This window comes from Artemia franciscana, chromosome 3 (genome assembly GCF_032884065.1).
Source record: "Artemia franciscana chromosome 3, ASM3288406v1, whole genome shotgun sequence".
Classification (NCBI taxonomy): domain Eukaryota; kingdom Metazoa; phylum Arthropoda; class Branchiopoda; order Anostraca; family Artemiidae; genus Artemia; species Artemia franciscana.
Genome location: NC_088865.1, coordinates 33,537,213 through 33,553,770, shown reverse-complemented (window position 1 = coordinate 33,553,770; position 16,558 = coordinate 33,537,213). Strand labels below are relative to the sequence as shown.

At 36.5% G+C, this 16,558-nt stretch overlaps 1 protein-coding gene across 1 annotated transcript in view; it reads right to left on the bottom strand.

The window, feature by feature from the left end:
* The window catches only part of LOC136025196 (alpha-amylase 1-like), a 66,927-nt gene extending 50,369 nt beyond the window's left edge, over positions 1-16,558 (bottom strand). Inside the window, exons 1-3 of the mRNA XM_065700996.1 lie at positions 16,358-16,558; positions 12,787-12,938; positions 3,480-3,637 (exon numbers count right to left, since the gene is read on the bottom strand). Coding sequence (XP_065557068.1) covers positions 3,480-3,637; positions 12,787-12,938; positions 16,358-16,528 — 481 coding nt within the window. The 5' untranslated portion in view covers positions 16,529-16,558. The remainder of the gene's footprint in view (positions 1-3,479; positions 3,638-12,786; positions 12,939-16,357) is intronic.

Sequence of the window (16,558 nt, the reverse complement as noted above, 5' to 3'; positions counted from 1 at the left end):
TGTGAGTGGGCGGAGAAAGATGTAACCCGAATAAAAGATTATTTTTGCTCGGAGTCGATGGTTCAACAGTTGAATGCCCTAGCATGTGAGATTGAGGAAAATACGGGAAATGTAAATGAAGTTTCTTCAAAATTTGCCGAGCTGATACGGAGTCCTTTACTTGAAAAAATGAAAAAAAGGGGAAACAAAAAAGCACGTTCTTCGACAATGAATGTGAACGGAAAAAAGAAGAATTAAATCACATGCTAGAATATGTTAAAAAATCCAAAAAGGAAACTGAGAAACTGGAATTGCTCCGACAGTATAGAAGTAAAAGAAAAGAAAAACTAATGATAAAAATGAAGAAACTAGAGTTTCGACGGCGGGAACACAATGAACTTGTGCATTTCTATAACACAAATGATTTCCGGGAATTCTGGAAAAGAGTTTCATCAAAAAAAAATGACTGCTCCCAAATGTATTCCGCAGGAAGACGAGTGGCCCCCCTTCTTTGAGAAACTAGAAGCAGGTAGAGCATCTGGCACACAACAGCCCCCACCCGATTTCGAAAAACTGGCAGAAGAAGTCGGAACCCCCTCTTGTGACCACACTGAATACCCCCTACTGGAAGAAAATTATCACCTTTGCCGCCAAATCCAGCGGGAAGAAGTAGAAGATGCCATAAAACAAACTAGAGGTGGGTCTGCGACAGGACCAGATGGAATTCCAGCAAAGGCTTTGAATGTACTACAAGTAGTTTTATTACCTCTGCTTCTGGGGTTGTATAACTTGGTTATGAAACAAAAAAAGTGGCCTGATCCTTGGAATATATCTGTAGTTATCATCCTATTTAAGAAAGGTGATTCAAGTTTGTGCGAGAATTACCGACCAATCAGCTTAGGAAACTGTCTTGGAAAAATTTTGGACAAAATCTTAAACAAAAGGCTGGAATTATGGCTGGATGAGAGGCAAATTCTGAGAGAAGAGCAAGCCGGTTTTCGTAAAGGATACTCACCATCTGATCGAATGTTTGTTCTAAATGCATTGATTAGTAATTGCAAGGGAAACGGAAAGTTGTACGTGGCTTTTCTTGATTTAAGTAGAGCATTTGACAATGTTGACCGTATAATTCTGTTTAGAACGCTTTTAGGAACAAGAATTCCGTCACCCTTTTTAAGGGTTCTTCTCTCGATGTATTGTTTGACCAGAAATGTGGTAAAGATATCAGGATGCGGTATATCTAGAGTTTTTTTTTTAACGTAAAAGGAGCAAAACAGGGTAGTACACTATCACCGAAACTTTTTGCTATTTTTATAAATGATCTTGCCGAATACCTTGAAAAAAGGTGGGCGCCAGTTGTACACCTTGGAAATAAAGTATTATCATTACTATTATTTGCCGATGATATTGCTTTGTTCGCCAGATCCAATTCGGAGCTACAAACTGTGTTAGATTTAACAGCTGAATATTTAGAGGAAAAGAAACTGGAAATTAACACAAAAAAGACAAAGGTGATGATTTTTTGCCGTAGACAATCAACAGGAAATAAAGATGAAGAAAGTTTTAATTTGAATGGTGAAGCTATGAAGGTTTTGTCTCAGGCAATATATTTAGGATTCCATCAAACATCGCACGGAAGATGGAGCAATCATATTTCGAAGATGGCAAATCGAGGAAAAGCAGCAATGGCAACGCTGTTCAGGAACAGTAATTTGACGGGAATAGGTGACTTAAAGATGCACAAAAACGTGTTCAACTCAAAAATAAGGCCAATCCTCCACTATGGAGGGGAAGTATGGGGTCTAGAAGTGGCAAATTCATTAGAAACTCTACAGCCACAATATTATAAACGAATGCTAGGTCTGTACGCTACAACTCACACACTTTTCATCAAGGGAGATTTGGGACTTTTCTCCATGAGAAAACATAGACAGATCCAATTAATTAAGTTTTGGCTGAAAATACTGCAATGTCCCTCCTCAAGACTCATCAGAGCAGCGTATGATGATTTACTTACCCTGGGACAAAAATCGTCATGGCCCTTCCATGTCAAAAAACTACTGGACAGCACATGTCTATCGTATGCATGGAATGGAGGAGAGGGCCCAATCTCACATCAAAAAGCCTTTCTGTCAGAGATCCAAACAAGGTTGGAAGACCAAGAAATTCAGAAATGGTGGAACGACCTTATTCAGTCGGAAAGCTTAAGTTCTTACTATAAGGTGAAAGAAAATTATGGTGAAGAATTATATTTTAAATTAGGTATTCCAAAAGAATCCCTGAGGTCTTGGATGCAGGTGCGAGCAAACTGTCTCCCTCTTCAGAGTATTTGGAAAAATAGGTGTCACCCGGAAATGTGGTATACTTGTCCAATTTGCGGTAATCCTGATGGGCTAAGCCATTTTCTTTTCAGGTGTCAGGGGCTAAATGAGTTAAGAGGGAGCTTTCTTGGGTGGATGGTCGTGAGCCCCTTCTTGGAACTTTGAAGTCGACGTTGAAAATAAATATAGTAGCAGTGGCAAATTTTGTCCGGAAGGGTCTTGTTATTCGAAAGTCGATTGTTACATAATTTAGTTTGTTTGTTGTTATATATATGTATACGGCCTGAAAAATGGCTTTAAATACAGTCATTCATTCATTCAATACATCTTTTTGTTCAAGGATGGTCGTATTTAGCCAGTGGTCACAGGATATTGGACAAGTTATCACTCAAAAGCAAGTTGACTATGAAAGTGACCTTTTTAAATATTAAAAAAAATATTAAGCATTAAAACACCGTGCTGCTGTAAAATTTGTAATTTCTACGATTTCGTAACGTAAAATAACCTTTTTGGCCCAGAGCGACTAAATGCTATTGAACGATAATTTTAGATTTCCAATTGGTTTATATTTATAGAATATCTGCTTAAATAGCCTCCACATTTAAAGGAGGCCACGTGTGACTTGCAATGTACTGGTTTCAGTTTACCCAAAAATGGTGTAGCATGTAGGGTCCGTTATGGGAGGGGCTAGAGATTTCTTACAAGGAAATATTTGTAAGAATTTATATTATGCATGACTTGTATACTTTAATAAAAAAAACGATCTTTACGCTTAGTTTTACTGAGTCTGCGTATAGGTGTTTCTGCTTTAATAATCCTTAGTCTGTTTTGTTCCTATTGATTTGTTCTTATATTGTATCTATCTTCCTTTGCTTTTCTTCTTTTCCCTTTTGTTTTTCCACGGTGGGTTGTGCTATGTTTTCTGTTTTTACTACTTGTAAGTTAAAAATGAATAAATAAAACAATTTTCTGCCCAAACCTTTTTAAGAAGAAATTAATAAATAAAACATTTGCAACTTCTAACTGGCTAAGTTTGTTGCACTCTAAGATTCTTTCAGTGAGGCGTTGATCAAACTTAAGCGGAAAGAGCACGGCGTTAAGGAATAACAGTGCTCGAAATAATTTTAGAAATCTAATTACACATATTTTACAATATATTAGAAGGGCATTCTTACATACCATCACCAGAGGGACACATGTCTCTTGGAGTGAAATGTTCTCGACTAAATGGTACACCTGGAAAATCATGAGCATCACCATCGTATGTAGACCCTCCGTGACCAGTTCCAAGTCTACCGAGACCAGTCATATGATTTACAACAGCATCCACAATTATTCTATAATAATTAAATCAATCAACACCCATGTGTTATTTTTTTCTTAATCCTACTTCTAGCTTAGTTCTGAAGCATTATAGTTTTCTTCTTCAATAATTTAGTATATTTTAGTTATTGCACTTTTGGCTGTTATTCTCATCATAATTTTTAGATATTAATTTTTCTTTAAACTTTTTTGAAACGATGCTCTCAGAAAATTTTCTACCATCATTTGGTTATGGGTTTGCTTTTTATTTTCTGAACTGAAGGTTGCTCCTTTATTTTAATAAGACAGGTCTTTATCTTTCGTTGGCCCTTATTGTGTAGTTTCTTTACATATATATTAATATATATATATATATATATATATATATATATATATATATATATATATATATATATATATATATATATATATATATATATATATATATATATATATATATATATATATATATATATATATATATATTGACAAATGTAATATCAAAAGTAAATAATATACTTTACTAAAATAGTTCTAAATTCATCAACAAATATTTCAGGTTTTTTTTTTCTTTTTTTTTTTCTTTTTAATAGACCAGGGCACTTCGTATCGAAGGATTTGTCATAGAAACTTCGAAAAAGGGCACATTCGATTAGAAATTAAAAGGGTTAGTGCCCTTTTTAATAGGCAAAAGTGATTGGTGGGCAACTAGCCCCCCCCCCACGCCCACCATTCCTCCAAACACATCCAATCAATTTTTAACGATTGCCATTTTATTAAAAATAGATGAAAGATCCGGAAATTTCATCTTTGAGGATAACAAGACCCCCCCCCAGCCTTCAGGGCAAGGGTTGTATGTTATACGCTGAGGGCATTTAAGGTTTATATAGAAAATATCATCGCATAAACTTCGGAAGAGGCTCATTGGATTGGTAATCAAAAGTTCTAGAGTCCTCTTTAAGATTTGGAGTGATCAAAGGGTGGAAACGTCTCCTCCACACGTCGTATTTTCCTGAAATGCATCTGATACAAATTTTGAGATGGCCATTTATTGTTGCATTAAGGGCTTATTAGACTGCTTATATATTAAGGGCTTATAAGGGCCTTTTCAACTGCAAATTGGAGTGGCTACTACTACTACTACTACTACTACTAATAACTCACTGCAGCACCAAGCCGCCTGAGGCCAACACAGCTACGCACGCTCCTCCTCCAACCTAATCTATTTAAAGCCTCCCTCTTTACACCCTCCCAGGAAGTTCCTATTTCCTTTAAATCTATATTTATGACATCCTCCCAACTCAGACAAGGACGACCTGCTTTCCGTGTAGCCCCAAACGGTTGGCCACTTCGTTAATCTGTCATCCTTCATCCGTAGAACGTGGCCTAGCCATCTCAACCTTTCTTTCATTATAGCCCCAGAAAGCGGGATTGAACCACACTTTTCGTACAGCCTACTGTTTGAAATACGGTCAGTCAGCCGGGTACCCAGAACAATCCTTAGGCAATTTCTCCGGAAAACATCTAGTAAATTTTCATCTGCTTTACGGAGTGCCCATGCTTCAGAGCCATATTTGACCACTGTCATCACTGTAGCTTCCAATATTCTAATCTTGGTTTGTAGACTTATCTTTCTATTCTTCCAAACTTTTTTTAACTGTGAAAAAACACCCTGGGCCTTAGCTATTCTACTTTTAACATCTTCACTGCTCCCACCATCTTTACTAATAATACTACCAAGGTAACTGAAGCTCCCAACCTGATCAATCTTTTCGTTACCTAATGTCACCTGTTCATCTTCACTTATTCCTAGCCTTAGTGACTTAGTCTTCTTAACATTAATTTTCAAGCCTATTTTAGCACCCTGAACTCGTAAAACCTCTAAAAATTCATTCATTTTGCTCACACTTTCATCTAATATGCTTAAATCATCAGCATAATCTAAGTCCAGGAGCGTTCTTCCTCCCCATTTGATTCCATGGTCTCCAATTGCCTTTCCTGTGCTCCTTAAGACGAAGTCCGTCAAAATGATCCATATAAAGGGGGATAGAACACAACCCTGCTTAACTCCTGATTTAATACAAAACCAGTTGCTAACCTCATTTCCTACCTTAACGGCAGCAGTATTAATTGGAGTGGCTAGTACCCCTTTTTATAGTCGAAAGGGATTAGAGGGAAACTTACCGCCCTCTTAGGCACACTATATCCCCAAATACACCCAATCAAAATTTTGAGATATCCATTTTGTTTAGCGTAGTTAAAAGGCCCGGAAGTTGTGTCTTTGAGGATGACAACCCCCACAGCCCTCAGGGCAAGGGTTGTAAATTATGCCCTGGGGAATTATAAGGTTTGTATAGAGAGGGTGGTCAGAAAAACTTAGGAATGGGCTCATTGGATTGAAAATCAGATACTCTAGTGCCCTTTTTAATACTCAGTGTCATCAAAGACCCCACACACCCCGTATTTCCCCAAGCACATCCAATCGAAACTTTGAGATAGCCATTTTATTCAGCATAGTTCAAAGGTCTGAAAGTTGTGTCTTTGAGGATGAGAACCCCCACAACCCGCCGGGCAAGAGTTGTAAGTTATACCCTGGGGGTATATAAAGTTAATATAGAAAAGGTGGTCGTAGAAACTTCGGAATGGGATCATAGGATTGGAAATCAGATCTTTTAGAGCCCTTTTTAGGACTCAGTATGATTAGAGGGTGGATAAATCCCCCTTCGTATTTTCCCGTAATGTATTCTGAAACGACCATTTGTTGTCGTAGAAACTTTGAAAAGAGCTCATTCGATTCGAAATTGAAAGGGCTGGTGCTCATTTTAAAAGTCGAAAGAGACTGAAGGGCAAATGACCCCCCTCCGACACCCACTATTTTCTCAAACACATCCAATCAAACTTTGAGATAGCCATTTTGTTCAACGTAGTTGAATGGGCCGGGAATTATGTATTCAAGGATTAAAACCCCCCTACAGCTCTCAGAGCGAGGGTTGTAAGTTATGCCCTGGGGATGTATAAGATATATATATAGAAAGGGTGACTTTAAAAACTAAGGAGGAGGATCAAAGGGTTGGTAATCAAAAGTTCTAGTGTCCTTCTTAAGATTAAGAGTGATCGAAGGGTGGATACCCTTTCCCATACCTTATATTTTCCAGACAAGCATCGATAGAAGTCTTGAGAGGGACATTTGCTGTCTTAAAAACTTCAAAAAGAGCCCATTCGATTGGAAATTGAAAGGGCTAGTGCCCTTTTAACAGTCGAAAGTGATTGGAGGACAACTATTCCCCCTCCCTACGCCAACCATTTCCCCAAACCCATCCAATCGAAATTTTTAGATAGCCATTTTACTCAACGTAATTGAAAAGTGTAGAAATCCTGTCTTTTAGGATGGAACCCCTCCCCCCAAAGCCCTCAGGTCAGGGGTTGTAAGCTATGCCCTAGGGGGCACATACCGTATGCATAGAAGGGATGATTGTATAAACTTCGGAGGGGGCTGATTGGATTGTTGACCAGAAGCTCTAGCCCCATCTTAAGATTCAGAGTTACTAAAGGTCAGACACCACCCCATCGTATTTTCCCGAAATGCGTCTGATAAATATTTTGGGATGGTAATTTGATGTATAAGAAACTTTGAAAACAGCCTATTCGATGGGGAAGAGCCATTGTCCTTCTTAATGGTCAAAAATGATTGTAGGACAGCTAACCCTCCTTCCACGCCCAACATTTCCCCAAACACATCCAATAAAAATGTTGAGATATCCATTTTGTTTAACGTTATTGAAAGGTCTTTAAATTGTGTCTTTGACTATGGCAAACCCTCCCCCCCTCAGAGCGCTCAGGGCAAGAGTTGTACGTTATGCCCTGGAGGCATAAAAGTTATATATGGAAAGGGTAATCGTATAAGCATCGGAGGGGGCCCATTGGATTTGTAATCATAAGTTTTAGTGTCCTTTATAAGATTCAGAATGATCAGAGGGTGGATACCCCCCACCACTACACCTCGTATTTTATCGAAATGCATCAGATAGAAATTCTGAGATGGTCATTTGTTGTTGTAGAAACTTCGGAAACAGCTCATTCGACTGAAAATTGAAAGAGCCAGTGCTCTTTGTAATATTCGAAAGTGATTGGAGGGCAACTAACCCCCTCCCTTGTCTACAATTTCCCCAAGCCCATCCAATCAAAATTTTGATAAATCCATTTCGTTTAACATAACTGAAAGGACCGGAAATTATGTCTTTGAGGATGACAAGCTCCCTCCTACAGCCCTCAGGGCAAGGTAAGCTATGCCCTGGGGCATATAAGGTATATATATAGAAAATATGATCGTATAAACTTCGGAAGAGGCTCGATGGATTGGAAATCAAGTTCTAGTTCCCTTTTTAAGATTCAGAGTGATCGGAGGGTGGATAACCCCCATTAACCCAAACCCGTGTATTTTCCCGTGACGTAGCTGATAGAAATTTTTATACGGCCATTTTCTGTCGTAGGAATTTGGAAAAGGGCTCATTCGATTCAAAATTTAAAGGACTAGTGCCATTTATTAGTGAAAAATGATTGAAGGGCAACAATCCCCCCACGCCCATCAATTCCCGGAACACATCTAATCAAAATTTTGAGATAGCCATTTTGTTCATTGTAATTGAAATTGAAATGTCTGGAAATTATGTCTTTGACGTCCCTCATACCTTCTCAAGACCAGAGCATGCTTTGCACTTTAATTTTAAAAAAATTGCTGTGGATTGTCAGTTTCGTATACATATACTGACATATATTTCTTGAAGTTTTAATAATTTTTAGTTTATTAAAGTTAAAAATTTAAAACATTTAAACGTATTTTGTCCACTTAAATCATATAATACATACCGATTCAAAATCAAAACAAGCCAAAATTAACATGAATAGGACCGACGACAACCCATTTGCCTTCTCAACACTAGGGCATAACTTGCACTTTACTGAAAACTAAAATATATTTAAAATGTTTTCACTTTGTTTTTTACTTGTTTAAAATGTTTTTACTTGATATATCAAGGGGAAAACCCTCCCCCTTGCACTCCAATTACAGCGCAAGTGTCTGGTGTCTTTTTTAAGAATAACAAAAGACTGAAGAGCAAGAAGCCCTTCTCTCAAGCCCAATCATTTCCGAAAAGCATCCAGTCAAAATTTTGAGACAGCCTTTTTGTTCAACATAATAGAATGGTTCAGCAACTACGTTTCAGGATATTAGAGATGTTAAACCCCCCTCCCCCAATCGCGCAATTGGTCCATTATACTTTAAAACTAAATGTTGCTGTAAAAATAAAGCAAAAGGCATTGTGTTAAACGGTTGCCAATGAGACACCTCAGCAAAATATTGAGAATGACTGGGGGTATTAAGTTGACGCTTTCGGGGATGCTACTATTACTACTTCTGTTTTTACCACTTGAATCAAACAGTTCGTGGTAACGAACTGTAGTAAGGAGCGACCCGGCTCAATAGTAAACGAAACTCTAAAAAACGGAATTTCGATGCTAAAAGATATATCAAAAGAATCGGATTTTTATGCTGATTTTAAATATATAAGTTTCATCAAATTTAGTCTTTGTCATCAAAAGTTACGAGCCTGAGAAAATTTGCTTTATTTTGGAAAATAGGGGGTAAAACCCCCTAAAAGTTATAGAACCTTAACGACAATCCCACCATCGCATTCAGCGTATCAGAGAACCCTATAGAAAAAATTTCAAGGTCCAATCTACAAAAATGTGTAGTTTCGTATTTTTTGCCAGAAGACAAATCACAGGTGCGTGTTTATTTGTTTTTTTTCCCAGGGGTCATCGCATCGACCAAGTGGTCCTAGAGTGTTACAAGAGGGCTCATTCTAACGGAAATAAAAAGTTCTAGTGCCCTTTTTAAGTGACCAAAAATATTGGAGGGCATCTAGGCCCCCTCCCACGCTCATTTTTCCCAAAGTCAACGGATCACAATTTTGTGATAGCCATTTTGTTCCGCATAGTCGAAAACCATAATAACTATGTCTTTGGGGATGACTTACCCCCCACAGTCCCTGGGGGAGGGGCTGCAAGTTACAAACTTTGACCAATGTTTACATACAGTAATAGTTACTGGGAAGTGTACCGACGTTATCAGGGGGATTTTTTTGGTTTGGGTGTGGGGTTCAGGGGAGGGGGCTATATGGGAGGATCTTTCCTTGGAGGAATATTTCATGGGGGAAGAGAAATTCAATGAAAAGGGCGCAGAACTTTCTAGCATTACTATAAAAAAACAATGAAAATATAAACATGAAAAAGTTTTTTTTCAATTGAAAGTAAGGAGAAGCATTAAAACTTAAAACGAACAGAGATTATTACGCATATGAGGGGTCCTAAAAATACTTTAGCATAAAGAGCGAGGTATTTAGGAGGAGATAAATACTTCGCTCTTTATGCTAAAAAATTTTTAAGTAATTTCAACCATTTATTCTACGGCCTTTCTGATTCAGGGATCATTCTTAAAGAATTGGGACAAAACAAGATTTAGTGTGAAGAGCAAGGTATTAACGAGGGGGCCAACCCTCTCATATATATAATCAAAAATATAAGAATATAAAAGTTTGTTACGTAAGTTAATTCATAAGTTACGTATTTTTTTACTAATAAAAACATTTGTTAAAAATTAAAATATCTAGTTGCCTTTTTAAGTAACCGAAAAATTGGAGGGCAACTAGGCCTCCTTCCCCACCCCTTATTTCTCAAAATCGTCTGATCGAAACTAAGAGAAAGCCATTTAGCCAAAAAAAGAATTAATATGCAAATTTCATTTTAATAATTTATGTACGGAGAGCCAAAATCAGACACGCATTAATTCAAAAACTTTCAGAAATTAAATAAAAAAAACAAGTTTTTTGAAATGAAAGTAAGGAGCGACATTAAAACTTAAAACGAACAGAAATTACTCCGTATATGAAAGGGGCTTTTCCTCCTCGACACCCGCTCCTTGCGCTAAAGTTTGATTCTTTCTCGCAACTCTACTTTTTAAAACAATAAAAAACTTTTAAATCTCCTATCTACAAAAATGTGGAATTTTGTATTTTTTGCCAGAAGACAAATCACGGGTGCGTGTTTATTTGTTTGTTTTTTTGTTTGTTTTTTTTTCTTTTTCCCAGGAGACATCGTATCGACCAAGTGGTCCTAGAATGTCGCAAGAGGGCTCATTCTAAAGGAAATGAAAAGCTCTAGTGCCCTTTTTAAGTGACCAAAAAAATTGGAGGGCATCTAGGCCCCCTCCCACGCTAATTTTTTTACAAAGTCAACGGATCAAAATTTTGAGATAGCCATTTTGTTCAACATAGTCAAAAACCATAATAACTATGTCTTTGGGGATGACTTACTCCCCACAATCCCTGGGGGAGGGGCTGCAAGTTACAAACTTTGACCAGTGTTTACATATAGTAATGGTTATTGGGAAGTGTACAGACGTTTTTAGGGGGATTTTATTTTGTTTGGGGGTGGGGCTGAGGAGAGGGGGCTATGTTGGAGGATCTTTCCTTGGAGGAATCTGTCATGGGGGAAGAAAAATTCAATGAAAAGGGCGCAAGATTTTCTAGCAATACTATAAGAAAACAATGAAAAATAAACATAAAAACTTTTTTCAAATGAAAGGAAGGAGTAGCATTGAAACTTAAAACGAACAGATATTATTACGAATATGAGGGGTTCTAATAATACTTTAGCATAAAGAGCGAGGTATTTAGGAGGAGATGAATACCTCGCTCTTTATGCTAAAGTATTTTTAGGAATTTCAACTATTTATTCTACGGCCTTTCTGATTCAGGGGTCATTCTTAAAGAATTGGGACAAAACTTACGATTTAGTGTAAAGAGCGAGGTATTAACGAGGGTACAAACCCCCTCGTATACATAATTAAAATATAAGGTTATGAAAGTTTGTTACGCAAGTTAATTCTTAAGTTACGTATATTTTTTACTAATAAAAACGTTCGTTAAAAATTAAAAGTTCTAGTTGCCTTTTTAAGAAACCGAAAAATTGGAGGGCAACTAGGCCTCCTTCTCCACCCCTTATTCCTCAAAATCGTCTGATCAAAACTAAGAGAAAGCCATTTAGCCAAAAAAGAATTAATATACAAATTTCATTTTAATAATTTATGTGCGGAGAGCCAAAACCAAACATGCATTAATTCAAAAACATTCAGAAATTAAATAAAAAAAACTTATTTTTTTAGCTGAAAAGAAGGAGCGACATTAAAACTTAAAACGAACAGAAATTACTCCGTATATGAAATGGGTTGTCCCCTCCGCAATCCCTCGCTCTTTACGCTAAAGCTTTTAATTGTTTTAAAAAGTAGAATTGTGGCAAAGAATCAAACTTTAGCGTAAAGAGCGAGGGATTGCGGAGGGGACAACCCATTTCATATACGGAATAACTTCTATTCGTTTTAAGTTTTAATGTCGCTCCTTACTTGCAGCTACAAAAATTAGTTTTTTTTATTTAATCAATAATGAAATGAAACTCAAAATGAACAGAAATTACACTAAATAGCCGAGTCAAACTCAAAACGAGCAAAAAATTAAAATGAGTAGGGCTTATAACCCGTATGCCTTCTCCAGACCGGAACACAATTTGCGCTTTGCTGAAAACAAAATACGCTTGAAATATTTTCACCTTTGTTACTTTCATAAATGAACAATCATCAAAACCTTAACGAAGATATGTCAGTATATGTCAATTTAACTGACAATCCACGATAATTTGTTGTTTTTTTTTCAGTAAAGCGTAAATTGTGTTCTGATCTTGAGAAGGAATATGGGTTATCAGCCCTACTAATATTAATTTTTGCTCGTTTTGAATTTGACTCGGCTATTTGTTGTAATTTCTGTTCTTTTTGAGTTTAATTTATTAATGATAGTGATCTGTGGTATTTTTATGCTTGGAAGATTGTTTTAATTTATTTCTGCTTATTCTTGGCTTAATGGAGCTCCTTACTTTTCTCTGAAAAACTTATCTTGTGGAAATTTTTTTCTAAATTAATCCCTTAAAAGGGGCACTTTACTTCATTTCATGTTATTTTGTTTTAATGCTTTGATATTTAAGAAATACAATTTGCACAAGAGAAAAATATCTATACCCCTTGGAAGGAAACAAAGTTTACTTGAGTTGGGGTTTATAATCAAAATTTTTTAGTTACCTAACTTGTACTGCATTACACCGATGAACCATGTTTATGAATTCTTCCTCTGTTCCTGATCTTGAGTAAAATCTGTGGGAAGCAGGTTGATATCTTTGCCACCATGGGTAGTTGTCGTCTGGCAAAATGACGTGTTCTGTCGGAGGGGACACCTGAGATTGAGACACAGACTTGATTAATCTTGAACTGAAGCGCACAATTTTGATCGTTCAACTAATGTACCGAGGGACTAGACATAAATTAAACCTAAGCCTGTACGTATTAATTTTTTTGAAAGCTAGTCAGAGAAGAAGCCTGCGTTGGAGTAGGTCTTGGCCCCCCAAAATCCTAGACTCTTCCAAATTTGCGGGCTTTTTTTTAGATAATCAATTGATAATATGTTTTTAGAAGTGCCTCTCTCCCCCCCCCCAAAAGAAAAAACAAAGACAAAAATACATGTGTACGTCTCGAAATTCATAGAAGTAATACAGGTATTGATATTTCGGCGAGACTTGGTAAGCAATGAGACAGATATAGTATATATATTATCATGGTTGCAAGAACATATTTGCAACTTAGTGAGTTACAACTGCAGCAGTAATTATGATTTAGTATAGCAATTCAGGGTCAATAGTAGCCGCGTATACTATAAATAAAACAACAGGTTCAGACTACTGGAAACACCTGGCTGCCATAGCTATAGTCCTAAGACAAAACTGTACTACTTCTTGCTTGAAACAAACTAAGTTCCTGCACAATGGGACTCTACTTGAGTGGACTAAGTTTATTTGATGCTCACATGATGATAATACGGCTAACCTTATTGATAATATTGCTGCATGTCAAAGATTGGGCCGGGTCAATAATACTATTAAGGGAGTAAATTTTAAATCAATGATACATGGCAGTTTGTCAAGGAATTAGAATCCAGGTGCTGCAATATTTCCCCTAATAGGGGCAATAAATATTAAGCCGTTGTTTTTCGGTTTTCAATATGCCGAAAATTCTCATTCTTTTTCTTCTATACCAACTTATGGCAATTTTTTTTTCATTTAATATTGAAATGTATAATTATCAGAAACATATATACGTGTTTGCGCATATGTGTAAACATACATACATATGTGTTCTAAGCCTATATTGCGAGAAAGGAATAGATGGCTAGGGCATACGGATGAAGGATGACAAATGCCAAAGATTGTTCTTGTCGAACAACTGTCTAGTGCCAAAAGAAAAGCAGGTCATCCGAGAATGGGGTGAAATGATGTCGTAAGGAAAGTTTTAAGGGAAATAGGAACTTCTTGGGAGGGTGTAAAGAGGGAAGCATGGAATAAATTGGGGTGGAGGAGCAGCTTGCGTAACTGAGATGGTCTCAGGCAGGTTAGTGGTTCAGTGAGTTAGTAGTGGTAGTAGCATGTGCATATTTCCATATCTGAAAAGTACTTTAAGATTTATAAGCATTGTTTACAGTTAAGAACAAGAGTCAGTGTTGTACCACTTGCTACTTTTGCTGTGCCCATTTTTCTGCAATTCGGAGTTTCTTTTGGCCATGTAGAATAACTTTTAATCACTCACTTGTACACGGAAATCATCAGACCTTTTGTAGCAATTTCTCTATTATGGCTAACATTTTTTCAGGTATTTTCAAATACTAAATTCGGAATCTCATATCATCTCGTTTTCGAAGACAAGACTTTTAGGCAAAATTTTCTCTAATATTAGTTTGGCCTCAGAAACAAAGGCACGGTAAGAAATTTTACATTGTAGTCAAATGATTTACTAGCAATAGTCTTTTGGTAATTATCTAACGTGTTACCTGTTAAGATTCGTAAAGCTCTAGCTCTTCCCATGAAAGTGGAGAACAAAGCTAAATATTAGCCTTAGGGGGGTTTTGGCTTTTTTAAGCCCCGTACTTTTTATGCTAGAGTTAAAGTTCTGGGAAGAAGTAAAATACTTAAATTAAATACAGATTTCTTGCCTACTTGTTTTTCTATGCAATAATATTAGGTTACATTCCTGCTCTACGCTCGCAAAAGAACTCGACATGCTAATCTGTTGAAACTTGCGTGGACAGTCTTTTATGAAATTTTGAAACTATGGAGGGGGTTAGTGCTCTTTTAAAGAACATACTTGTTTCTTTTTTTTACCAAACCTCAAAGTATTTTAAATTGTCAGAATACATGTTTCACCTCTGTATCGAATGATTTATAAAAGGTATCCTTATTCAAAATGTACATAAGTAAAGGAGCAACAAAATAAGAAGTATAACTAAGGGAACAAGCTATTAGTTCTTCTTCTTGGCGAGATTTTGGGATTTCTATTTTTTCAAATAAAAATTCTGGTATTTTCATTGAAAAAATTCAGTTTTTCCATATTTTAGTAGAAGGGCAGGGCGGTAGTCCCCATACCATAATGCAATGCAGTTAAACCTTATTCATGGATATATTTTTTTTGACAGATTTATGCAAGAACTTTGATTAAGATTGAACAAACTCTGAAACTCCTTTCGAGAGCAATTAAATTAAAAGCAGGCGTTGTTAAACCCTCCGTTCGAGTTTTTTTCTAAGAGGGTTCAGTAAAATTAAGAGGGGTGTAAGTGAGAGGGTTGCAGAATATTTTGAATAGCTCTGATTTAAATGTTAAAATATACCAGAAATAGAACTAACAAAAAAAATGTCTATCAAATAGATTTAAGAAATGACGATAAGTCAAAAAGACCGGAAATTAGCCTACATAACATACATAAGAGAAGGAGATGCAGTGATGCTTTCCCCTTCCACCGAATAATTTGCTAAGGGTTACCTTTTTAAAAATTTACAACTTCAAAAAATATTGTTTTACCCTTAAAGAAATCAATAAAAGGTAAAACTTTTTTGGCAATTTTGAAAAGGGGACATGTGTAACTTAGGCTTTTTGATTTTGAATGATAAAGCCTCCCATTACTTTTTTTGGAATTTTTTTTTGGAAAATGCAAGCTGCTATCATCTGAAATGTTCCCAGGGAAAAACTAGTAAAAGTTTTTTGAAGGGTTGTGACAGTCCTTTATTTATACAGGGTAGATCCTATTTTCTTAAATCTCTGGTTTCTCTCTTTCATCAAAACCCATTTAATTTTTTTTTCTTTTTTTCAGAAGGGCTTTCTAAAATGATTCTATGAAAGATATGTTCAAATTGATATTTGTGTCATTTGCGGACCTTGTCTCTGAGGCTGCACAGCTAGTGTCACCTCGATGGTAAACATGTAAGACCTTATGTTTGATTTTAGTGTATTTGCCATCTTGAATTTTTAGCCAGAGGCTATCTGGGCTGTAGAAAAGCTCGGAAATATAAAGAGTGTTAAAGATGGTTGGTAAACCTCTGATTGGTTTTGGACTTTAGAAAGGGTACTAGATTTATAAATTTATTAGATCAAATGGGTACTAGATTAACTGCGTAGTTCCCTAACATTATTTGGTTATCTATTCAATATTGTATGGTCAATTAAAGTCTTCGACCAGACTGCCTTTCCCTTTGAGGCCGGTGTATCAAGCTATGGCATTGACAAAGGAAACGGAATATAGAACATTTTATTGTCTAGCGTTAACTTCCATTACCTGGACACAGCAATACCCAGCTGGTGCAAGAAACCTTTCACATTCTTCAGCAATGTCTTTCCATTTCCATTCAAAAAGATGAACACATGCTTGCTTTCCGCCACATTCAGGGCCCTGAGCGTATTGTGCTGCAGCTGCCCCAAATAGTGCTAGAATAAAAAGCATCTTCATCTCTTGAAAACGTATATGACTGACTTAAGA